This window comes from Xyrauchen texanus, chromosome 46, assembly GCF_025860055.1.
Source record: "Xyrauchen texanus isolate HMW12.3.18 chromosome 46, RBS_HiC_50CHRs, whole genome shotgun sequence".
NCBI lineage: Eukaryota > Metazoa > Chordata > Actinopteri > Cypriniformes > Catostomidae > Xyrauchen > Xyrauchen texanus.
Genome location: NC_068321.1, coordinates 11286671 through 11312684, shown reverse-complemented (window position 1 = coordinate 11312684; position 26014 = coordinate 11286671). Strand labels below are relative to the sequence as shown.

Here is a 26014-nt window from a genome sequence, read left to right as displayed (position 1 = left end):
TATTTAATGATTTGTGAAATATTCTAAGAGAAAACATTTCTCAGGTCAGTTGGAGTGCTCATGTTACACACAGTGCTGCAGGCGACCTGCTAGCGTGAATAAGGTGGGGACCATTTTTAAAGGGGTCATGACATGGTTTTTTTTATTGTATTATTATGTTCCCTTAGGTGCAATTATAGTATTAATATATTTTTTTTTTAAGAAAAACTTTTAAAATCTAGTGATTTATGACCTTTTCCCACCCTGTTTCTCATCCTCTGATTCAAACAGTCTGTTTTGGGGGCGTTTTCCATTTAAGACTTCAGTGTTAACGCCCACTGTTATGATTGGCTAAGGTCAGTGCCTATGTATCAATTATTGACGCTCCCAGCCAGAACAATATGCAAGTAAACTAAGTAAAAACACTGTGATTATTCATAATGAATGAAATTGCGCTTTAAAAAGTAGTTTAAAGTTTAAAATAGATTACTTACAGTTTGCGTCGTCGTTGTTCCCAGAATAGTCGGCACGGACTTATCTTTGAGCAACAGTTTTCTGGCAAAGCCAGCATCATATTGAGATTTGTTCTCAAAACAGTCATCCTTAAAATGTACAGAACAAGCGCTTAAGTTAACACTGCCGTGACTGGAACGTCCACAAAAAATAAACTGCATCCATTTTTCCCTGACGTCTGGATCTTTCGGCAGCTTATTCAGAGGTTTTGTTTGACCACAGCCAGGAACAGCACATCTGTGTGGCATCGTAATTTTCCTGTTCACAAGTAGTCTCTGTCAGAGCTCGCTGTCCATCGACTGAACACTTGTGAGGCGTACGGCGATACTGAAATGAGCGTAGTTGTCTTGCGCTTAAATCGTAGTTATCTTGTGCTGGAGGCGGTCATATGCAAACGCTGTTACGTCACTTCTAACCGACACGTCACTTCTAACCATGAATCCAGAACGAGCTGTATTTTGAGCTTGATTAAATAAATGATTCGTTTAGAATGGGGAGGACGTCTTAAAATATTAAACTTGCAGGACGTTTTAATGATACAAAGACCTCTTATATACCAAAAGATCAAGGCAAATTTGGTTTCTCATGTAATGACCCCTTTAAACGTTAAAATACTCAATGTTTCAAAACTACAACCACAAGACATAAACTCCCATTGTAAGTGCCTCACTGTAACCCAGATTTTTACATTTATTTTAAGAAAAGGAGGTGCAAGTCAAAATAAATCTTTGTGGTAATCAATATGTCACAATTGCTGCCGATTGAGCTTAATTTGAATTGAACCTGGAATATTCCTTTCATTTATGACCCTGCACCACAAATACATAAATTGAAAGATTTGGAAGTCATAACCATGTTGAATTTCGTCATTGAAGTGGTGTAGAAATCCTCCATCCCAAAGGCTTGGCGTGTGGTCTGGCCTTACGTACTGTATACTGCATATAGGATGTGCCAAAGTAAATTATTTTAACCATACTCAGCTAGAAGCTATTCTTTGATCAAGAACCCAGTCATTACATTCAAAGAGACAAATGACACACTACCCCAATGATGTGAGTCATTTATCACATAAAGCTAACTAGTTGGTGTAAGTGACATCATGGCCTTTATGACTCCTGCATCGATTTAATGGAACAACACAACACGCTGACTGGGCATGATGGTCGTTTGGAATGGCTAACTATGTGATGAAAGAAATTAAGTGCTTAAATACAAGGGTAAGTTACCAGGACAAATTGAATGGGATAAGCAAGGATTACTGAAATATGTAGGGCAATGGTCTGGAACAGAACAAACTACCATACAAAAAAAATCAGTGGCAAGACTGAGTTCATTATAAAGAAAAGAGTTAAATGTCACTAGACACAATGCTAGGGTGTCGTGTCACCTCTTCCACAAAATGCCTTTCACAGTGCCACCACTGGCCTACTTCTCTAATGAGAGTTTGATTATTTATTTCAAGTCCAGTTTTCCCTGCAATTGCATTCAGCTTAATCAAGCCCAAACAACACTGCTGTTGTGACAACTTCTGGGCACAGAGGCAAAAATCAGCAAAAATTCAACCGACTGATTGTGGCACAACAGATATGATAACAGACACGGTATTGATGACACAGGAGCAACCCAGTCAAGACTTTCTATGTACAAGTAGACCCAAAACGGTATATGACTAAACTAAATACAAGTGGCATCTGTAGACCTGTTCACACAGGTGTCCTAGGACAAAATCACATTACATTGACATTCAGACATTTTTAAGTGTGGCTTAATCTTCCAAATACTTTTGAGGTCACTGTATTTCTAAATAATCTATAGAATTCAAGTTTATCTGAATCTTTTTATATGACAATTTTCTGACATTATCAGTGGACGATAAACAACCAAACAAGCAATTAAATAAATATATACATCATTTATTTATTTTACTATTTGTGCAAAAAGGGGCTTTTTGATAACTCTAAATAAACTTTTGTTTTCATTTCACATTGGATGTGAAAAAGACAATTAAATCCTATCCATACATAAAATAAAATAAAAAAAGGACATGAAGGACGATTCGATTTTTCCTTGAGGCACATATTACGAATATTTTCCACTTCTAGGAAATCTGGAGTTGTACATGTAAACCAGGGGTCGGCAACCTATTGCACGCGTGCCATCATTGGCATACGGAGGGGTAATCACTGGCAGGCCAGAGGGGTAGACTATTTTATTAATTTGAAAATCCAAACCTGCATTCCAATCTACATCTTGATGTAATCCATCCTAATGATTGTGCAGCAAGTTTTCATAAACTGAATAGGAGACTACACAAAAAATTTAATGTGTCGAGACTGCAGTATACCCAACAGACTCGTGCAGCGCGTGCAAGCCATTTGCGCATCACGAGCCGGCAGCGCTTCACTTTCAGTTAATTGCGCAAGTAAACGCGCCCGCTTCGCTTCAGTCAGGCTGCCCGGATGACAGCCTACATTCTGTGTTTCATTTGATTCTTTCTGGTTTCAGAACAACACGTTATGTAATATGGAAAACACCACTATTAATCCTTGAGATTTCCAACCCAGCATACAGGTACACAGTCCTTAAACCATATTCACACTCAAAATTACATTAAAAGATTAAAAGAGAAAACATAATCTGATAAAAATATGAATCTATTCAAAATATAAATTAAACCTGGAAATAAAGTTTTAGAACTTTGTAGGTGCATAGCTTGTGATGCGCGAATTGCTTGCATGCAGCACGAGTCTCGTCACACTTTAATAGTGTTTAGCCTCTCATTCAGCTGATGAAAACTCGCTGCTTGATCATGAGGAAGGATTACATCAAGATGTAGATTGGAATGCAGGTGCGGAAAACCTAAAATATCCTGCTTCTCTCTCTCTCTCTCTCTGTTTCTTGTGTGATCAGTAATCAAATAAGCACATTTGTAACATAAACTTTAACTCATTTTGTACAAAAGGACAGGTTTTCTTTCATTAAAGCACTTTCACATGATGCTCTGTGAAAATTCATATGCAAGATTTTTCACATGCGGGGTTTGCACACATTTGTCACTCAAACTGTTATGCTGATAATATCATTTTGTAATGCAAAATAGAATCATTTTCACAAGCGGTCTCAAACTTCGGAAAATCATATACATGAGCATTTGTGTGTGTGGGCACAGTCATTGACCAACAAAATAAAAAAATAGCACTCCATGTCAAAAAGGTAGCCGACCTCTGTTGTAAACAATACTGTGTAGTCCTCTAACACCAACTCTTCATTTAAGTCATGTGAGAACTGATTTAACAGAAAGTGATGTAAACAATACATGTGGACATAAACATGCTATGAACACAATAGACAAAAACATATGTTTGTTTGCATATTATGTAACATACAAGTATGCACTGCAAATCCAGAAAGGTTTAATACTTATTAATCTGAGGGTCTTTCAGTAATGAACACTGAATTCCTAAATCCTTTACATAATTAATTGGTGTGACAAATTTTCAGACCTCACAGGACATTACAGAGATTCCTAGAAACAATAGCATACTATGACTTGGTTTCCTGATAGTGACATCTGTAGAGCATAGGGCACTTTTGTGTGGCCTATGATCAGCATTCTTACCAACACTCATACAATTCAGAAAACATTGATGTGAAAGGCACTGTAATACAACCAATTTACATATCAGTTTCTGTAATCAGGTTACCGAACTGTTACTGTACATCATTTCACTGCCACTAGTATCGCCAAATAGATTTGCAAAAATAATGACTGTTTTCAAATACAGTGATATGAAATATATAAACACTTTGAAATTACCTGCATTTATGTATAAATTTGCCATCAAATCTGGGTTGATCTTAATATAAGTTACAATAATGAACAAACACAATCTATTTTAGCTAATAAACTCCCAAATTATTGTATTGTTTTTGTACATATTGAATACATAATTTAAACATTCACAGTGTAGGTTGAAATAAGTATGTGAACCCCTAGGCTAATGAAATCAACAAAAGCTAATTAGAGTCAGGAGTTGCAAACCTGGCATGAAAGGAGATTGGAGGTGTGGGTTAGAGCTACTTTGAATTAAAAGCGCTCAAACATTTTGATTTTGCTTTACACAAGCATCTGCTGACATGGACCATGGCTCGCAATCAAGAATTGTTGCTTTGCATAAAGCTGGTAAATGTTACACATTTATCTCGAATAGCTTAGATATTCATCTTTACACAGTTTGACAAACTGTCTATGATTGGAGATGATTCAGTACTGTTGCTACTCTCCCTGGAAGTGGCCATCCAGCGAAGATGACTCAAAGGACACACCGCAGAATGCTCAATGAGGTAAAAAAAGGGAACACTTGGTTAAGGTTATTGCTGTCAAAGGAGGATCGACTAGTTATTAAATACAAGGGTTCACATATTTTTTCCACAGCACTTTACATATTTAATGGGGAGGAGGTGTATTTTATTTACTCATTTATTTACCTATATGACCTTGATCTTATTTTTCTTATGAATATTTTCTCAAATACTGAGCCAATCCTCATAAATAATATACAGTTTGAAAGCTTACAATCTCAAGAATCAAACTGTGCTGTCCATGTATAGAAAACAAACAAAAAAACACTGATGAAATTACAAGTATAAACACTAGATGGCTAAAGAGAGCAACTTATTCATCCATGGTTGAAGAGCAGATGATTTCTACATTTTGTCACAATTTCTGCATTTCAATTTCAACATTATCAAAGACTACGTTTGTCAAAGTTCAGCATATTGTTTGATTTTTTTATGTTATTTTTGAAAACCAGCTAATTAGAAAGGGTTCACATACTATTTCTTGCCACTGTAGGTTTCCTGAAATTTACTTTGTCTGCAATTGGACAGAGGGAGTGGAATACAAAAAGTTAAACCTGTTTCTCTATTTTGTTATTACTAAACTTTCTAATGCTGACTTAAACTGAAAAAATGTAATAAAGAGGATTTGAAAAGCACAAATAAAACGTTCTTCTACCTCCAACACAAGCCACGAGGTAGCATTATTCCCGCCCTGATCTCCAGAAACTTCTGCCTTTCAAATGTCCTGATCTCTATATAAAATGTCACTCAAAATGAATGACATCCTCTGATACAGGACATCTCATGTAGACAGGTTTGAACATCACCATCATTACTGTCTAAAGCACAAAGATTACGAGCAAATACTTTGAGAATGTTACAAACTGGATTGACAAACCCAGTCCATTTTGCACTGACTCATCAACGGAATGTTAAAATTACAATAAAAAAAACATATATCATATACAGAATAAAAATTAAGCTGTTGAATATATCAGTCATGAATCAATTATACAGATTTTGAAAGACAAATTAAATTTGAAGTTCCAATACAGGAATGCAAAAGTGTTCATGCACACTTCAAGACATTAGCCTCTGGTCAAATGTATATCCAGTAACCTCTTTCCTATTCCATTACGTACATTAATACATTAACATACAGCTTTATAACATGTAAATATTTTTTTCTTTCTAAGTATATTTGCCACAAATGCACTTGTTGCATCATGTGTACAGATGCTGTGACTCGTGTATAATAATTGCACCGTTATGAAGATAAACAAGCCACATACGCATTACCGATGCCTCAAAGGCCTTTCTAAAAACAAAACAAAATGTGTGCATTAGGAAAAAAGCACACATGCCAGTGGTTCACCTCAAAACCAGCATGCACCTGTGAAGCTCATATGCGGTTCGGAGGGTGGAGCAAAAAGGAGTTTCAGGAAGTGCTGCTCCTCTTTCTGGTTCTGGGTCTCCTCAGCATCACATCCTCCTCTTGATCACTCTCACACTCTCTCTCAAACATGGCCACCGTGCCCCCTACATAGCCCATCTTGGGTTTATCCTGTAAAACACAACAGACATGTACAGATGTATGAATTCCTGCAATGTTGTGAAACAGAACTGAACAGATACCAAAATGTCTCTCTCAGCCCAAAGGAAAGTTCTAAGTTAGGTTTCACTGAGATATTAACTATCGTATCTCTCAGATGTTTCTTCCTTTGGAGTAATAAAATAGACACAAATTAAAATTAATGGGGAATTTCATGAGAAATGTTTGAGATCACATTCACAAATCTTTTGATTGCAGACTCTGGTATCTTGGAATATCTAAGCAAATTGTGTGATGTTATTAGGATTCCGTAGGAACTCTCAAGGAGACACATACAGTGTTGGGTGTAATCTAATTACAAAGTAATTATTTCCTGTTGTCAAGGCCCTGTAACGAGTCATTGTGAAGGAGAAATGGAACTGAGTGAATTGAGTGTATGGCTAGTGTGTAACAATAAACAAGAAATAAATATAGACATTCTTTTGAATTTGTTGAGTGGAAAAGTGTTTTAGAAAGTAACTCAAAGCTAAAGTAATTAGTAATGTTATTACTTTTCAATTAAGTCATTTGTAGTGTATTACTATTTTTAAGTAACTTACCCAACACTGGACACATGTGAGTCTTTTTCTCATCTGAGAATCAGGAGACTTGTAGAGGTGACCACCTCTTCAAGCTTCAAAAGAACGCAAAAGGGTAATTCAGAAGTCTAATAAATTATTCCATGAGACTCATGATTGTTATGAAAGCATTTGATAAGGTTTGATGAGAAACAAACTGAAATCTAATGTTTTATTTAGTGAAACTGTTGACCGACCATTGATCTCCAGTGCGCATTCATGATAGGGCATGAGAGCAACAGTTCACGCAGCCCCGCTGCAGACCTCGGCAAAAACATTCAGTAGGTGTAACATTTTTGGCCAAAATAAAGTACGTTTTAACCGGCTCATGAGATGCTGGCTTTAATATACTGTTATGAGAAAGTTTTTGGACCAGTGCCAGTTCACATCGGATTGAGTTACCCACACAATGCCAAAAGTAGAAAACAAGTGATTGATATAATGTACTGTTGTTCATCACGGCTGGTTAGAACAAAAACTCTGATTACCATACAAAATAAACCTTTTATTTGGTGTCGTTTGCCATCAGGTTAGGGCCCGGTGTGGCTGACTGTAGCCAGGTTTGGGGAGTAACGGAATAATGTAACAGGATTATGTATTTAAAATACAAAATATAAGTAACTGTATTCCACTACAGTTACAATTTAAATAATTGGTAATAGAATACAGTTACATTCGAAATGTATTTTGATTACTGAAGAGTTTACTTTTGCATTTTATTAGTCCTTTCAGATGGAAAACATTTATACATATAAATACAATGTCGCCGTGCTTGTAGAGTCCCCACTCATTAGGCTGGACCTACCACCACGCCATTCCCACGTACAGCTTCACAACCCTCGTGGTGTATTTGCCACATGTTACCTCCCCCTAGATTGGGCAGGATGTGGCCTCCTCAGGGTCTTTTCCCCCTGAAAGAATAGGACCGGGAAAGACCACCTTCCCCGACACATCTGATAGCGTTAAGATAGCCCCAGCCGCTCACGTCCTATGTGAGAGACATAGTGAAAGAAAAGGCTGTGGCTGCCAGGCTTGCTCCCATGATAGTCATGTAGCACCTATTCCCCCCTTCAGGGGTGCGGGGAACCTAAGGTCTGTATGTGACATCTCTTTGGGGGCATTGGGGAGGGCTACGTGCAGCCGACACAGTTGCCTCTAGCACGCAGTAGCCTGCTTGCACCTGTCTCGACAGTTCACGTAACACGGTCAGTGCATGGCGTTTGTAGATGGGATCTCTTGTGTCACTTCATTCGACACAACATAGAGAGAGTGACAGAAGGGGAATGTCATGGTTACTGTTGTAACTTCCGTTCCCCGAGGGAGGGAACGAGACGTTGTGTCCATCCTGCCACAGCACTAGACCTACCACTGTAAACGGCAATACCTTATTTTCAGCTCCTCAGTGTAAAATCCTGACTGGCACTCGCTGCCCCCCTTCCCTTTATACCCGTATGTCTGGGGCAGGGCATGCAAATTCTGTCTGCAAACTTGACTTTGGCCTTTTCTCAAGTTCAGAGGTACATTTGGCATCCCAGGAAGACCCCTTGTGTCACTTAATTCGACACAACGTCTCGTTCCCTCCCTCTGGGAATGGAGATTACAACAGTAACCATGATGTTGTTGCTTGAATGCCCCAATGTCGTGAGGGGGCTGCGTGAACTGTTGCTCTCCTTCCCTTCATGAACACGCACAGGAAATCAATGGTCAGTCAACTGCCTCAACTGGTTTCACTAAATAATACATTTGATTTCGGGTTTGTTTCTTACCAAACCTTATCGTATGCATACATAACAATCAGGAGTCTCGTGGAATAATGTATTAGACTTCTATATGAAATTTCTGTGTTCTTTTGAAGCTTGAAGAGGTGATCAACATAAACTGCCATTGTATGGCATCACATTTATGGAAATGCCACTCCACTGTTTAGTGTAAACTAAAACAGTGGTCCCTTGATCTTGATTGGGTAAGATCTCAGAGGCACTCTCGTAATTTAACAAGCAGTATTCTGATGACATGGCTTGTCCTTTCGCAGACTATATAGCCTGCAATTATCTTTAATGGAAACCTTTAACAGAGGCTGGGCAGAGTATTGAGTGGGGAGCATTACCTGTTGCTTGGAGTGACCTTTCTTCATCATGCGTGTTAAGTGGTTGCAAAGGGTTACGATTCTGAAAGAAAGCTATTGGAGAGCAGATTGAAAATTCAGTTTAAAGTCAATTTTTAAGAGCACAGGAGAAAATATGTCAATATTTGGGTCATTATCAGGAAACTGCCATTTGTACTAGAACATTTTAGGGCTTCTGCTTTTATGATTTATTTTGAAAAGGTTACAAATTAACTTTCAAGAAATCATATTTTCCCAGCTCAGGCCCAAAGTACCAGGGCCAAAACAGCCAGATATTGAGGGATGACCATAGGAGGAAACCTCCTCCCAAATATTCACATTAATGGTCAACAAATATAGGTTTATCAATGGATGATTCCTAAAAATTAAAAAAATTAAAAATTACTTTATAAAAACATGTTTGTTCATGCACTCATAGCACAAAAATGTCCACTGAGAATGACAAGCACTTAGATGATAATGCAATATGTAGACTCTTACCTTCCATCTTCTCCGGGCGTACTGTCTCCTGAAATTCTCAATGTTGACCACAGATTGTCTTCGCACAAGGGCTTGTCTGGGATTTACAGGCTAAAGGAAAAATGGCCACATTGTGGCAACAAGTTCAATTAAATACCTGCCAATGAAGCAGTGGAAATGATGATAGTCTAACTAACAGTGAGATGAGAGGTGATATCTAGAAGAAATGTAAATATGACCATTGTTCTTCTGAAGTCCATTTACCATTAAGGAAAATCGGTTTGGAAATGCAGTCACATAACATACAGAATGCAAACTTTTTACATTTTCTGAAGAAAATGTAAGTGGTGCTTGCCTGTGCGATGCTAGGGACATTTTTAGTGCATTGCTAGGTGGTTGCCTACTGGGCCAAGTCAAAACAGCCCATTTGTCTATGATATTCTGGTCCCTAGATATGGTTCAGGTCCCTCCTTTAATGTAAGTCTATGGGATTTTTTCCCACAGTTTTTTTATCATTCACCAGGCAAAAATTTTATGTCTGATTGCTTAGAGAAGTAATAGTACACTTTTCAATAAGCCACATGAGTTTTCTATAATTTTCATGACATGATGTGGAATGAGTTATACAAGTTTAATACTTGGGGTAAGGGGCTGGTTCAAACCCCAAGCACCACTAATCATTGTGAATAGAACGCGACTGCACATCTTCTAAGAAATACAAATTCAGTACACTTCTTTCTCTCTCTATTACACTTCTGCTGTTATATCTTAATACAACACAGTCAGCTGTAGACTAATAGTCAGTATGAGGTCATCATTCCGGTGCTTTATTCAGTGTAGAAAAAAAAACAAAACATCACTGTTTACATCAAGTAGCATGTTGACTGAGAAATGATGAGGAAACAAAGAAAATGTCATGACAGCTAAATGACAGCTATGCATATGACAATACATGCACATTTAATAAAATATCAAATGTATCAACACCGATCAGCCACAACAATAATACCACCAACTTAATATTGTGTATGTCCCCCTATTACCACCAAAACAGGGCCAACCCGCATCTCAGAATAGCATTCTTAGATGATATTTCGTCTCACCACAACAAAGAGCACTTATCTGAGTTACTGTAGACTTTGTCAGTTCAAACCAGTCTGGCCATTCTCCATTGACCCCTCTCATCAACAAGGCATTTCCATCCACAGAACTGCCACTGACTGGATGTCACCATTCTGAGTAATTTCAAGAAAATCTTGTGCGTGAAAATCCCAGGACTTCTGCAGTTACAGAAATACTCAACCCAGCCCATCTGACGCCAACCATCACCCATGTGATTATCTAATCAGCCAATCTTGTGGCAGCAGTGCAGTGCATAAAATAATTCAGATGCGGGTCAGGAGCTTCAGTTAATATTAACATAAACCATCAAAATTGGGAAAAAAATGTGATCTCAATGATTTAGACCATGTCATGATTGTTGGTGCCAGGTTAACGAGAACCAAGAAACCATTTCATCGTCGTTACATTGGCTACCTGTTAAATTCTGTATTCATTTTAAAATTCTGTTAACTACGTACAAAGCTTTGAATGGTCTAGCTTTGCAGTACTTAAGTGACCTTCTACTATGCTATATTCCATCACGTTCATTAAGATTGCAAAATTCTGGCCTGTTAATAGTTCCTAGAATATCAAAATCCACAAAAGGAGGTAGATCCTTTTCATATTTGGCTCCTAAACTATGGAATAGTCTCCCTAACACTGTTCGAGATGCAGACACACTCCCTCAGTTTAAGTCTAGACTAAAGAATCATCTATTTAGCCAGGCATACACCTAATTTATCCTCCATACCACAATTAGGCTGTTTTAGTTTAGTCTGCCGGAACCAGAAACTTTGATCATGATTTATATCTCTGCAATAAATTGAATGGCATCTATGCTTATATTATTTTATTTGTTTCCCTGTCTCAACCTCGGGACCCCTATCCTGAGGTCACCAGAACAGGCCAGATCCAGCTCCATTCCTGCTTCGTGTTGGACTCCACTGCGACGTGTCGCTGTGTGATGATGACTAAATGCAGCCGGTGCCAGCCAAACATCACTTCAGTCTATTATGATGGACTTCAGAGGATGAACTGATGCCAACTCCAACCATAAGACATGGGATACTTCATATGCCATTGTCTGAACCTTGGATTTAGGATGGACCACATCGAACCTCACCGAAATTACCGGCCAGGTTGAACTGCGTTTCACATCCCTGATCTCTGCCTGCATCACCTTTAGTTTATTGATGGACTACGTTCTTGAAATGGAATACACAGACTAACAATTGCCAACAAAAGCCTTCATCAGCCAATTAACAAGGACAATTGCATCTATGTGAACTTCTGCAGTTAATCCAGGATGGACTACAAAGACATTGGTCATTCATCTTACAGTTCAAACAAAATTGATGTTTAAACACTGACCCTTAACACTTACTTAGTTTAATAATTTTAAACCACGACTTTAACTATACATTATATTCATGATGTTAGCCAGAGGAGAACTGGCCCCCACAGTGAGTCTGGTTTCTCCCAAGGTTATTTTTCTCCATTAATCAACATCTTATGGAGTTTTGTGTTCCTTGCCACAGTCACCTTCAGCATGCTCACTGGGATTATTAATACAATTATTATTTAATTACTTATTTTTAAACATGATTACAATCGTATTTTATCTAATTACACAATGATGATTCATCGACATTATAGACATTACAGTTTTATCGTCTGTTAATGCCTGATCTTCGGTAAAGCTGCTTTGAAACGATGTGTGTTGTGAAAGGCGCTATACAAATAAAATTGACTTGACTTGACTTGGTGAGAAGAATAGTATCTCAGAATGCTATTCTGAGATGCAGGTTGGCGTTGTTTTGGCGGCACGAGGGGGACCTCTACAATATTAGACAGGTGCTTTTAATGTTGTGGCTGATTGGTGTATATCACAAAAAATTACATTATAAAAAAAAGTATAAAGTAAATAAATATTGCATTTCATGTCTGACAAAGAAAGAAAACTCTATGAACTCTATTTGTTTAAATGTTTGCCTTAAAAGTGCTTTAAGATTTACGTACTTATGTACTTAGAAAATAAAAATGTAATTTATTTAATATTATTATTTGTAAATTAATGTTAAATTAAAACTGTTAAAGTGAATTTACTATATTCACTTCAAAATTATGGGTAGATATGTTAAAGGTTCATGCCAAATGTACAAACCAATGAATTTGAAAAAAAATAATTTGAAATACATTTGGAAAATTAAATAATCTGAAAGAGATTCCCTTGTAATTTCACACACACACAAACACGCAAACAAATGTTAACTTATCATCTAACTAGTTTGATTCAAGTCAAAAATATTATTTAACACCTCCAAATAAATCTAAATACATTGGGTTACATCAACAAAAAGGTTTTATTGGTTTGATCAGTTAAAAAATAGCTCCTTAATGCCCTTTGCACACCAACCATGAATTTTTGCAGCGATTTCTCACCACGATTAACATTTTGAATAATAACATTAGATTCCTAAGAAGCCATTCACACCTGGAGCAGACATTTAAACGTCCACAAAGCGAGGTTTTTTACGGTGAGAGTGTCGATTTTTTTTTTCTCTTAGCCAGGGAATTAAATATTGTTTGTTTTAATTCAATATCATTGAACATAACCCTACTGTTGGCCTCTTCGGCATATATAAATAATATTAATACTATTGCTGTGACTAAAAGTGCACTCTGTGTGCCTTTGTATTAAAAAAATATGGTGGTTTTTTGCTGTGAAATTTGAGTCATTAAAGCGGTGCTGTTGTTAGCCCTTTTCTCCCCAATTTGGATTGCCCAATTCCCAATGCGCTCTAAGTCCTCGTGGTAGCGTAGTGACTCACTCCAGGTGGTGGAGGACAAATCTCAGTTGCCTCCACATCTGAGACGTCAATCCGCACATCTTATCACGTGGCTTGTTGCGCGAGTTTTGCAGAGACATAGCGCGTGTGGAGGCTTCAAGCTAGTCTCCACAGCATCCACGCACAACTCACCACGCACTTTAAAGAGAGCCAGAACCACATTATAGCGACCAGGAGGAGGTTACCACATGTGACTCTATTCTCCCTAGCAACAGTGTCAATATGATTACTTAGGAGATCTCAGCATGCCTGGATTCAAACTCGCGACAACAGGGATGGTTTTTTTAAGACCCTTCTACTTCGTTCATTGGGTAAGGGAAGTTTCTGCTGACAATTTTTAATGAGGGAGCCTGTCTACACACATGTTTGCTTCATGAGGTACTGTACATCCAAGTCAATGAGACAGAGTGAAGTTAGCGAGTGAAGGGCATAAACATTTTTTAACTGAAACGCAGACAAGGTTGTTTTGCAAGCTTGTCGTGTAATTCTTCTTCTTCTTAGCCATGATGGGTAAAGGGCAGATGAGCTGGAAGTTCCACCTACTGTACCAGGGTAAAATTGCTCATTGATTAGTGCCACCTATTGTAAAGGCACGTATGTGTTAATGGCGATCATTCGTCTCGATTTTAATGTGAAAGGGCCATTCATCAGTGATTTGTTTCACATTATCGCATCACCTCTGGTGTGCAAAGGTATTACGGAAGCTAACAATTGCAGGTTATCACTTTTTGCAGTGTAGGAAACTGTATTAGACCACAAAAAAATTGCATTTAACAGCATGCAATGCTCCCAATCCCAGTGCATTACAAATGCAGTCTAATCTCCATTAGTCAGACTCTGAGATGTCTGGCTGTGCTCCAGGACATAGCTCAACCCCACAGGCCCTGCTCAGCAGTTCTTTCAGGGCCTCATTCACCTCATTGTTCAGTCCAGAGACTGACCCCACCTCCCTGTGCCCAGCTTCTCCCTTTAGTGATCCAAAAACTTCCTGCAACCTGTGGAATTCAGCATTCAGCTCCTGTCTGAGAGAGCTCAGATGGGATTCCCTCATCTGGTATCGACAACCGATGCTGGCTAAGCTGGCGTCGGCTGTCCTCAAGTCCTTCTGGAGGCCTTTCCTCAATGCCTCAGCTTTACGGAACTCGTACCGCACCTGAGAGAGCTCCTGCCGTAAGCTCTCGTTTTCCTCTTTATACCAGGTTTCCTTTTCACTGTAGATGGAAAGAAGTGTTTCAATGTCTTCTTGAAGGGATTCACGCTTCTTAGCCATGCCCTCCCGACCCATCTCCATTAGCGAGATGTCCTCCAACACATTGGCGAAACGTTCAAAGTTGACATATGTGTTGTTGGGTGGCATGCTGGAGTGAGACTGAATGGTGTACTCTTTTAGACGCTTAGTCTTCAGCTGCCACGATTCCACTCTGGTCTGGGCCTCTTGAGCAGCGCTGTTGTCCTCGGTCCATTTGTGGGACTTTGTATAGAGAGATTGGGAGGAAGAGTGGGTAAGAGGCTAATTCACTGTTTCAAAGCACGCAACTCACGCATAGGTCAATAGTGGACCCAGGCAGGAAGTGGAGTTAGTGATGATCTCAGTTAAGAGGGACAATAGTGTTAGGGTGAGAACCACAGCACAACTCACCATCAGCCTTCTCTTCAATTCAATCAATTAATGGAACTTGTTCTTCTAACATGCTATTGCTTCCATGATGATGAACTGCATGCAAACGTGCGTCTAGTCGTCCACAAGCAAGTTTTGTGTCCAAACGGCACAAACATGATACAAAACTGTGAGTTAAAAGATGTTTTGTGCTGTATGATTTCAGGTTGGTTGAGTTTACATTTGATGAAAAATTACACCATTAAATTTACAAATGCCCATGTCATTTCAATTCTAAAAATAAAACTTCCTGATAGTTGTATGCCTTTAAAGCAACATCACTGATCAAGCTTATGTGCTATTAATCAGTATGGCTGAGATTCGGCCATAGGTTCGAGACCACAGATTAATTGACTAAAACTAACTTAAAGTTATCTATTACTTAAATGCAGAGTCCAAAACTAACACCCATAAGGTGAAAAAGACAATATGAAGTTATTAACCACTTGGACCATGTTATTAACCATGTTGCAGCATAACGCATGGTTCATAACATGTAAGAATAACATAAAATGGTGTGAACAAATCAAATAAAGTTAAAAGCAGTCAACAAAAGACAAGTTTAGTGACTATGGTGTGTCTTCAAACAACTTTTACCTCAGTGAAAAATTTGCCAACATATATTTGGCTTGAAACAACAAGTAGGAAAACAACAAGTTGTTTTCGGTATTGCTTCTTAAATCAAGAATTTGATGTGGTGACACATTCCTGGCATTGAGCCAGGAAAATATGGATGAATGAAATCACTAAAGGTCTAAGTGCCACTGAGTGATTAATTTATGATCCAGCAAGCAAAACAATGACCTGGGGCTGGATTCACAAAAATGTTGTCAAGAAAAAATGAAGAATGTTCTAACAGTAATTTATAAGAAGTTTGTAAGAATGCTCCTATGTGCAATTCTTGAAAAATTCTTAAGAAGTTCTCAAATATTTATTTGAATAAAATGACAGGCTTTGGCATTGTCTGATCATTCTACCCTGCTCATGAGGTTGCCTAATCTAATACAACAAATTGAATAGGCTACTTCAACAATGGTTAATCATAACGATAAATGTGTAGCAAGCATCACAATAATGTTTTTAAATTATAAAGTGCGTGATGTGTTAGTTTAACCACATTCACCGTCAAAGGTGAATTTACTTGCTAGTAAACATCTGCCAACTTTTAATTGGCATATAGCAAAATAAAAAAAAACTTCAGTAGACAAGAGCTGGAGGTTCTTGTTGTGGACATTACTGCAAGGAAAAAGTTCTTCTAAGGAAGCTTGACACTTATATCAAGCGTCGAATAGTATAGAGGCGGGCATGGGAAATGATGGCAGAGGACAATCTCAGCTTTCTAATTAATATTACGTTTCTTAAAAATGGAGGGAGAGCACTATGTGGCTCATCTGTTTGAATTGACTAGCATGATTGGTCACCCCATTAAGAAGCTTCAAAACTAATTTATTGTTTGAATTTCGTGATAACATCTACAAAAACGGGTTTGCATTTAAAATCACATAAACAGCCCATTGCAGCTTCCGACTCAACATGATAGAACGCAGCACATTTGAAACAACCCAGTCAATTCATTAAACTTAATAGACTACCTTTTGGTATTTAAGACAACTGTAAGGTTATCTTAACTTTAAGATGTTTTTGTGACAAATTTAAATTGTAATTTTTTTTATTTAGTTTTTTCCCCATTTTGGAATGCTCAATTTCCAACGTGCTCTAAGTCCTCGTGGTGGTGTAGTGCCTCAGTCCGGGTAGCGGAGGACGAATCTCAGCTGCCTTCACATCTGAGGCCGTCAACCCGTGCATCTTATCACGTGGCTTGTTGAGTGCGTTACAGCGGAGAGCAAAACACATTATAGCGATCATGAGGAGGTTACCCCTTGTGACTCTACCCTCCCTAGCAACCATGCCAGAACAATCTTAAGAGAAGAGAAGAACTTTCTTAAGAAGTTTTTTTGGGAATACAAAATATTCGTAACTTTATAGTTAGAAATTAACAAGAAAATGTTTCTTAAGAATGTTTCGTGAATCCGGCCCCTGCTTATTGAAAATAAAATAATGCAATAAATAATTTTATAATTTAATAATTTAAAAAGATAATGCCAGATACAGTACAGTTACAGTTTCTCAATTCAACCACCTTTGGCACAAAAGTAAACAGAGTTACTTTTGGACCCTGCTTATTTGGTATATTAGTTATGTAACTCATAATATGTAAGTGCAAGGTATGTCATGTGATATTATATGTTTACAGTAAGTTTTTCCAACCCTATGTTTTGTTAACCAGTTAATGATGCATCTACAACCATTCAGAGGTCAGTTCAATCTGTACACAAGAGAGACCAAAGTTGAAAGCTGTCAAGCTTTAGAATACCAGTAATAAGCATTAATTTCAAACAAGCCACACAAGCTTGTATAAACATGCTTTCAATTGTGCAGGTTTCAGACCTAATCCAAGTGTTTACCTTTATCCACGTGTGGTTGAGTGCATCTTGAATCGTAAGCCTCTTTCTGAAAAACAAACAAAAACATTGGTAAGCAAAATGAACGTTAATGCAGAAGAATAACATGAAGATAAAGTAAAAGAAAGAGAAATTGAGAGAGACATAAAGAAGAAGAGATAGAGACTTTACTTTGGCTCAGTTAAAGGTGCTCTATGTAATATTTTTACTGTACTAAATCATAAAATGACCATAATATATCATTAAAGAAGTAGGAAACATGCTAAGTTGAAACACTGGCTTCTCCGATAACAATGTTACAGCCAGTATATTCTACTTTGAAGTATCCGTTCCGGGCCGGAAATTCTGTTTATGTTTTGGCCTGTGTGATTCTGCCCACTAACCCTTTCCCAATAGTATTTCAACACTGCCGGGTTGCCAGATTTTGCAGGCAAACAACATTATGTGCTGCAGCCATGGAAGTCAACAAATGAACTGGATCAGAAATAACAGATTCCAGCTGACCAAAAAGCCTCGCCATCCATCTAAAAACCACCATGACCAGAGATGTAGTAAAACAAGGATAAATATTGGAGATGCCTTTGGTAGATGGAGACAGCTTAAAGCCCAGAAATCCTTGAAAATGTTGCGTGTCCTCATTCTGGCAACCCGTATGAGCTTCGAGTCTGGGGCGGGGCAGAAAACTCACCAATATTTTTTAATTTGGACTGCAGTACTCATTTCAACACTTGTTGTCAATCTTACATATAGCACCTTTAAAGAGAGGCAAGTCTACTCTTGCCTTAATTAGCATTTTATCTGTGGGATGTCACCTTAATACGTAACAGATCTAAAACATATCTCTGAACATATTAACTTGACAGTAGTGAACATTGCATGCTTACGCCTGTCTAATAGGGCCATTGAGGACATTTTTTTAAAATGCTTTTGATACCAAATTCCATCGACATTGAAAAATGAACAAATTGCATTCAGAATAAACCATTACTTGAAGAGGAATTCTACAAAACAAAGGCCTTTAGAACAGTGTTTCTCAACTGTTGGTCAGATCTGTTTTAATAGGGTTATGGATAGAAGGCAAAAAACAATGCTAAATGCAAATAACAAAATGCAACTAACCACATAATTATAAATAGTTAGGATAGAAAAACAAATATGCTATTAACTTTTAAAAGGAAAGGAGAAAATGCTTCCCAAATCTTTTATTGTTGACATCAAAGGTTGTGCGTCTTTTTAAACTTGGTAGAAGCTAGCCAAATAAGGCTAATGGCAACATGGATAAGTTGTGTAATTGGGGGCATTTCACAGTAAATATTGATTTGCGATTGATTGCGTTTAATTCAATTAATTAATTGGCATATCATGTAATTAATTTGATAAAAAATTTGAATCCATTGACAGCCCTAATATACAATTTTGGTGCTGGGAAAGTTCGGCATGTGATGTTCAATGTAAAATCTGGGTCCTATATTGAACAGTTGAGAACCATTGTTTTACAATTTACTGTTATTTTCACTCTTTCTCTTGTTTTGACATCTTACCTTGTATCTTTTACCAGCAGTTGTCTGATGAAGCTTTTGGCTAGTTCACTGGTGCTGCCAAAGATTTCCTCATCAAATTCATATTCCACAGCTGAGATGTTTGCCAGAGTTTCCTGCTTGGATTCGCCCAGAAACGGTGATGCCCCGCTTAACCTTAAAAATAAAAGACATACACTTATAGACCAGACAGCTGTTAAGTGCCTTAATTATGTTCACACCAACAATGGGTGTAACATTATGGCTGATTCACTTTTCAGTATTCTAGTTCACTTATTTGTCATTGAGCCTATTGCTGACACATCACAAAGTCACTCTACAACAAATCAGTCCAGACATTAAAAGTTACTTTCAATGTTTTACCCTGAAGGTGAACCTTAAATACTATAGATAGTTCCCTATCTCCACTATGACTTTCACATTTAAAATGTGAAACAATGTGAAAGTGAAAATGGAGATTTATAGTAAAAAAGGACTTGAAGTATTGATCTGTTTCTTACCCACATCCATCATATCGCTTCGAAAATATGGCTTTAACCACTGGAGTCTTATTAATTACTTTCATGCTGCCTTTATGTGCTTTTTGGAGCTTCAAAGGTCTGGTTACCATTAACTTGCATTGCTTGGATGTACAGAGCTGAAATATACTTCTAAAAATCCTAATTTGTGTTCAGCAGAAGAAAGAAAGTCATTCATATCTGGTGTGGCATGAGGGTGAGTAAATGAGAGAATAAAAAATGTTGGGCGAACTCTCCCCTTTAAATTGTGAGTAGTGATTCATTTATCTAAAGTTGGTCATCTAATCCTTTCAAACACAGGGTATGTGAACATATTATTACATACTTGTGACATTAATTATATATTAACTACATTTGTATTTCCTGAAGGAAAAACCAGTGCTTTTAAGGCACCAATAAAATAGTGTTAATGTTTTAGGTACAGAAAGTTTAGGTTTTAGGCTTCAGTTATGCATAAATGAAATGCCACATAATCCGACTTTGAGCAACCTTTGCAGAGTAAAGGAGATAAATAGGAAAATTCCTGGTTCAAAACAAGTTCAGCTCAATCAACAGAATTTGTGACATAATGTTTGTGATTTTTTTTTGTGATTACCATAAAATATTATTTTGACTCATCCCTTGTTTATTAAAAAAATCCCAGTTACAGTTACAGTGGAAGGGAATGGGGCCAGTCCATAATCACTAAACAACATACCATTTCAAAAGTATAGCTACAAGATGTAAACATTAGTTGTGTTAACATGATTTTAGTGTGATAAAATTGCTTACTAACCTTATTTATGTAAAGCTGTATCCAATACTGTGATAAAAGGGTTTTGTTGTCATGACAAACAAGTTGTAATAATGGATATAACTTTGCACTGATAATGTTAATATGGGATTTTATCACACCAAAATCATGTTATCATGTATAGTGTTTACATCTTGTTGCTATACCTTTTAAACAGTGTGTATTTTAGCATTTATGGACTGGCCCATTCCCTTCCATTTAAAATGTCTTCCTGTGAAGTGAAATAATTTTTTGTGGAAATCAACAGCATGCCACATGCTGTTAATTGAGCTTAACTTGTTTGAACCCAGAGCATTCCTTTATACTATAGAAGAACAATTGTAATTCAGTATGCAAATATTACAGTGTCATCACAGCTGTTGGTTAGATTTTGAATGGCGTACGTTCTATTTTAAAATTATTATTTTAAATTACTTTAAACAGAACAAATAGATTGCACACTTAAAACTGATTATCTACAAAACAAAGCTTGAATGGGGTCGTTAAGTGGTTTGGACTGAATAAATTGCCGAAAATTGTGTAGAAGAACAGATGTAAACCGAAAAAAAAAATCAATACATTTCTCTGTAAAAAACGTTCCATAAATTAAGTTTAAATTAGAGCATGAGTTAAGTCTCATGCTTGAGCCAAATCTGTATACCATGTGAACGTGTCTAGTCTCTGACTGATTCCATTGCATTTATCAATCTATCAGTCTATGGGATGCCTATGAATGTCTAGATGTCTATGAATCCAGTCTGAGGTGTAATCCCCAATCCTACGTTAACACTTACAGGATGTATGTGATGACTCCGATGCTCCTGAAGGAAACACAGGGAAGGAAGAGAGCACATGTTTAAGCCATTGCCAAGCACTGATGTTGCTGTATGTTAAGTACAAAGCGTGATATGATTAAGAGTTCTCACCACATGTCTGCCTCTAATCCCAGCAGCTCATAGTTGACTATTTCTGGAGCTGAAAATAAACCCAGTTAGAAGTAACCCTGTACTGCCATTTGGTTCAAAACAATAATGTAGAATGTCCAAAGAAGATTTCAGCTGCATCTGACATATCAGTGCCCTTCCCGTAATATGAAAATGAATCACTCACTTGCCTTTTTAAATCATGTTCTTTTGTACATTCATAGACTTACCAACAAATTCTGGAGTCCCAAAAATGTCTTTGAAATCCACTCCGTCCTTGATCCTATGCGCCAAACCAAAGTCAATAAGCTTGATCCGCGGCAATTGAACATTTTTGTCCAGCAGCATGATATTCTCAGGCTGAAAACCAAAGAAATTAACAATAAAACCATGATCGGCCACCCAAATTATATCAAAAACAAGCAAACAGTTGAAGCTGTTAGTGCAGATGTTGAGCTGTAGCACTAACAATCAACAGTACACAACCCCCTATAAATATAACCCCCTATATATATATATTAAAAAAAATGAACAAAAAAAGTGTTTTTTATACATTTTTTATTTTAGTCATCATTTTTGTCTTTTGTTTGAAATGTTTTCAATTTCATCATGACATTTTTATACATATTAGTCCATTTAAAACAAAAAAATTCTACATGATTTTAGTTGACGAAAATAGCATATTTTAGTTGACAATAATGTGCAAAATGCAAAAAATTTATTGAACTGTAACAGACCAAATTTAGACCAAATATTCAAACATTATCAAAAATGTATAAATATTAAATTATTTAAACATGTACAACATGTACAAGGAAACACTATTCATTTCAGTATGTTTATGACCATGTAACCTCCACCTCAGCATTTTGCATGATGATGAAGTGTTTTCATCTAATTCCGATGAAAGCTCAACCCGTTCTGTTGCCTTATTAATGCCTCTACATTAATAGAGTCTCTGCCTTTGTACAGCTAAAGGGAGCAGCACTTAGAAAAACAGGATGAATATTACCGCCAAGAACAGCATGGGTGACATGTCTCATCATGTGCCGCTGCTAACCTTGTGGTGTTAAAATATCTGGACTTGTACCAGCGGGGATGAGGAACACAGATGAATGGCACCAAAGACACATAACTCTCAGTCAATGGTGTCAAAATTCACTGCACTGTGATTAGTTAGACCAGCCATTAACATAGGAAATTATTTTGCAAAATTTATAAGGTGAACGCTAAAAAGAGTTACAGATATTTTCAAAAAATCTGCATTGCAAAATTTTTTTCCAGTTTAAATAGTTATAAACATCTTCAAAATGAGATATATGAGAAGTAACATTGCATAAGATATTAAGACTTGCTTTTAGAAACATATGTTGAATTAAATATATTTGTTCAAACATTAATTTTATTTTATATGTTTATTTTTCAAAACAGTTTTTTTATTTTCATTTTAATTCATTTTAATCAGGTTAATGATTAAACCAAGAAAAACTTAATTCAATAAGGATATCCATTTAAAATATTTAAACAAGTAAAAATACTGAGGCAGATAATCTATTACATTTTTAACAAATTAATTGCTCAGTTTTCTTTTATTAATCATGAATAATCATGGTACATGATACATAAAAACAAACATTAAAATATAATCATAAATATATTTGTCTCAAAGATATTACAAGAAACTGGTTAGTCATCATGTAGGCCTACATATTATAATTATTTAAATATGTACATGTTAATTTTTTTTATAATTTTCTTTGCGAATAGAGTTACATGCCATAAAATCAGTGGACATGCTGTAATTCAAGTTGGGCAAAGTCTTCTGCCATTTTTCAGTAGACTTTTTTAATAATAGGATCAAATGGGCAGATTCAATTTATATCAAGCTTTTTTGGCAAGATTAACTAAAGTGTACATTGCCAATGCATTATTAGACACTATACTTTACATACAGATATAAAACTAACTGAATGCTGAAGTTTAATTTGCTGAAGTTTAATATCTCAAAACAATTAGTTTTTCTGGTAGCTGTTCAGTCTCTGTCGCGCAATCTCTCTCGCACGCTTTCACTTTTTGACACTGGTTTAAATGATAGTGAGTGAGCATTTTTGGGCGATGCAAAGATATAAAGCAGTTTGCCTGTATCTCTCCCACACCTGGCTCACCGCTTGCGGGTAAAGTCTCCATTCTCCATACAGTAAATCTGCTCATGTGTTTATTATGCTCGGGACATGCGTTGAGCATAATAAAAAAGCATACACTGCTCCACACAATCAGTTTATGTGCTAGGATGTGGAGTCGATTTGAGCGTGTACTGCGTGAAAATTTATATAAGCCAGAGTGACAAGGAGGAGGGCGTAGTTGGGCTGCGAGGATGCATACCTGGCCCTGAATTGTTCTAATCAGCCGGAAAGGGGATAAAGATGAGCCAGAGGCGCCAGTTTGAGAGAGTGAGAGACACACGCGGCCGCTGTGTGTGTGTGTTTAAGTTGATTTATGTCAATAAAAAATGTGTTGACTGCTCAGCCGTTTCCCGCATCCTCCTTGCACACCCTTGCATGTTACAGCCAGTTTTAGCCACAGGAAGTGGGGAAAAGCATTAGTAGAGTTTCAGGGGGAAAAAAACAGATACTGTATTAATTGTAGAGTTTTTTTAAGGTGTTTAACAGTAAACTTTTGTTTGCAGAACTTAATGCATTACATTTCCCAGCCCTGAAAAATACTGATTATGATTTTTTGTAGTGTGACAGAATAGGGTCACCTATGCGTTTCCTATAAATAGAGCAATGGCAGGACTTAGAAACCTGAATACAATTATTTTGCTATGCAAAATTACAGGTGTTCACATGAAACAGAGAGTATTTTTTTTCTCTGAAAAGGCACAAGTTATCATCATCATCATTATCAGTACTATTGTCATAATTAAATGCTGGAGAGTGTCTTTCCTCAGCTTGCTCATGATCCAAAGTCAAACATCACCAGCTAACAGTTTATGGCTGATTTCTATGTTTAGGTTTCTGTTTAAGGAGGATTTTAAAGTGGAAAAAAGTTTTGATTCCAAAAAGAAAACAAAATCTATTTTTAAAGATTAGATCATAACAGATTTATACTTTTAGTGTGTCTTTTCAATTACATGTTCCTAATTACTATAAGGGCTGAACATATTACATTTGGCTCCCTCACCCACACATTTGAACTGTTCTCAACAATAATTTATCAAAATCAGATAAATTCTTCATTGAACTTTCTTCCCTAAGAACGTAAAACACATTTTCAATTCATTTAGTATTTATGTGTACAATTTGGATTTGTTAATAATGAATAATGAGGTGAAAAAGGAGAGAAAGTCATAGCAGGTTTTCAATTTTCTCAGTTGATTTTTGTATTGTTGTATTCTAAAAATGATGAAGGTTTAAGTATTGTTCACCCTGGGGAGGGGTAATTTTTTCAGCTTCAATATGGAACGGGACAACATACAAGACGTCCTGGCTAATATTTCTACAGTTCGCATTTTCAACTATGCATACCAGGAGATTTCTATTCCATACCAGCAAACTGTGTCATTATTGGCAGCTATTCCTGCTCAAGGTAAATGATGAGGGCCATGGATTTCTTTGAGCACTAAAGCTAACTTATTTTAACACATTTTAATATTATCTCATTTTAGCTAACCTAGCTAATGTGATTTCTGTGTGGCTCTTATTACCTTCACATTTTCAGGTCCTTGGTTAATGAGAGCATCTCCACAGCTGGAAGGCATAAATTCCACTGAACTTTAATGTGGTTTCACTTACATTTTTTAAAGAGCGAATAATGCATGTTCTTCCATGGCCATTGTGATGAAGCAGCTGTTTGCCTCGAGAGCAGAGTGCTGATGTGAGACAGGTATTATTTGCGCATGCGACAGTAGGAGGCGCTTCTAACTCAAGTGAGTCATGAGAGAGAACGCGCATCTAAACCATTTTTCACTCTAAACAAACAACTGTCTGTATCACTTTGTCAGGAAAATTCACTATTTCTTTTGTCAGAAATTAAAACTTGTAATCCTGACAGTAATCCCAATTTTCTGAAAATTATACTGTAATCTGATTACAGGATATGTAATTGAAACGGATTACAGTTGCCTAATTTTTGTATCCTGATTACCTAATGTCGTTACAAGTAATCCATTACTCCCCAAGCCTGACCAAATATAGTAATCTATAGAACAGTGTGAGTATAAGTTGTTTTTGTACCTTTAGGTCAAAATGTGCAATTTTCTTGGAGTGCAGGTATTGAACTCCGTTAAGAATCTGTTTGATGAATTCTGTGGCTTCCTCTTCACTCAGTGACTCCTTCTGGGCCAGGAAGTCAAAGAGTTCGCCTCCAGATACACTGAAAAAGATAGTTTCGATGGGTTAATATTGGGTTAATTGTCTTACACGCAAACACACATATACTGCTTCAAACCAAATCCAACAAAAGCAACAACCTGACTTTAAAAGATCTTAATCTTAAAACAAATGTTATTATTCTATTATTATTATTTAAACAAAAAAGCCCTCAGACTATTAAATGAGTGTGATCTTACACATAAAAGGACACTAAATGTATTACTAAAGCTTCTTT

At 36.9% G+C, this 26014-nt stretch overlaps 1 protein-coding gene across 3 annotated transcripts in view; it reads right to left on the bottom strand.

The window, feature by feature from the left end:
* Positions 1-2421: 2421 nt before the first annotated feature.
* Positions 2422-26014, bottom strand: part of LOC127638552 (death-associated protein kinase 2-like) — a 46150-nt gene continuing 22557 nt past the window's right edge. For 2 of the 3 annotated variants that reach the window (XM_052120126.1, XM_052120127.1), the window contains 7 exons: positions 25642-25780; positions 21637-21766; positions 21410-21458; positions 21278-21304; positions 19197-19349; positions 17659-17704; positions 13406-15007 (listed from right to left, as the gene is read on the bottom strand). In XM_052120126.1, coding sequence (XP_051976086.1) covers positions 14363-15007; positions 17659-17704; positions 19197-19349; positions 21278-21304; positions 21410-21458; positions 21637-21766; positions 25642-25780 — 1189 coding nt within the window. In that variant the 3' untranslated portion in view covers positions 13406-14362. Of the gene's footprint in view, positions 6398-9109; positions 9182-9607; positions 9698-13405; positions 15008-17658; positions 17705-19196; positions 19350-21277; positions 21305-21409; positions 21459-21636; positions 21767-25641; positions 25781-26014 lie in introns of those variants that run through there. The other variant, XM_052120128.1, reaches the window with a different exon arrangement.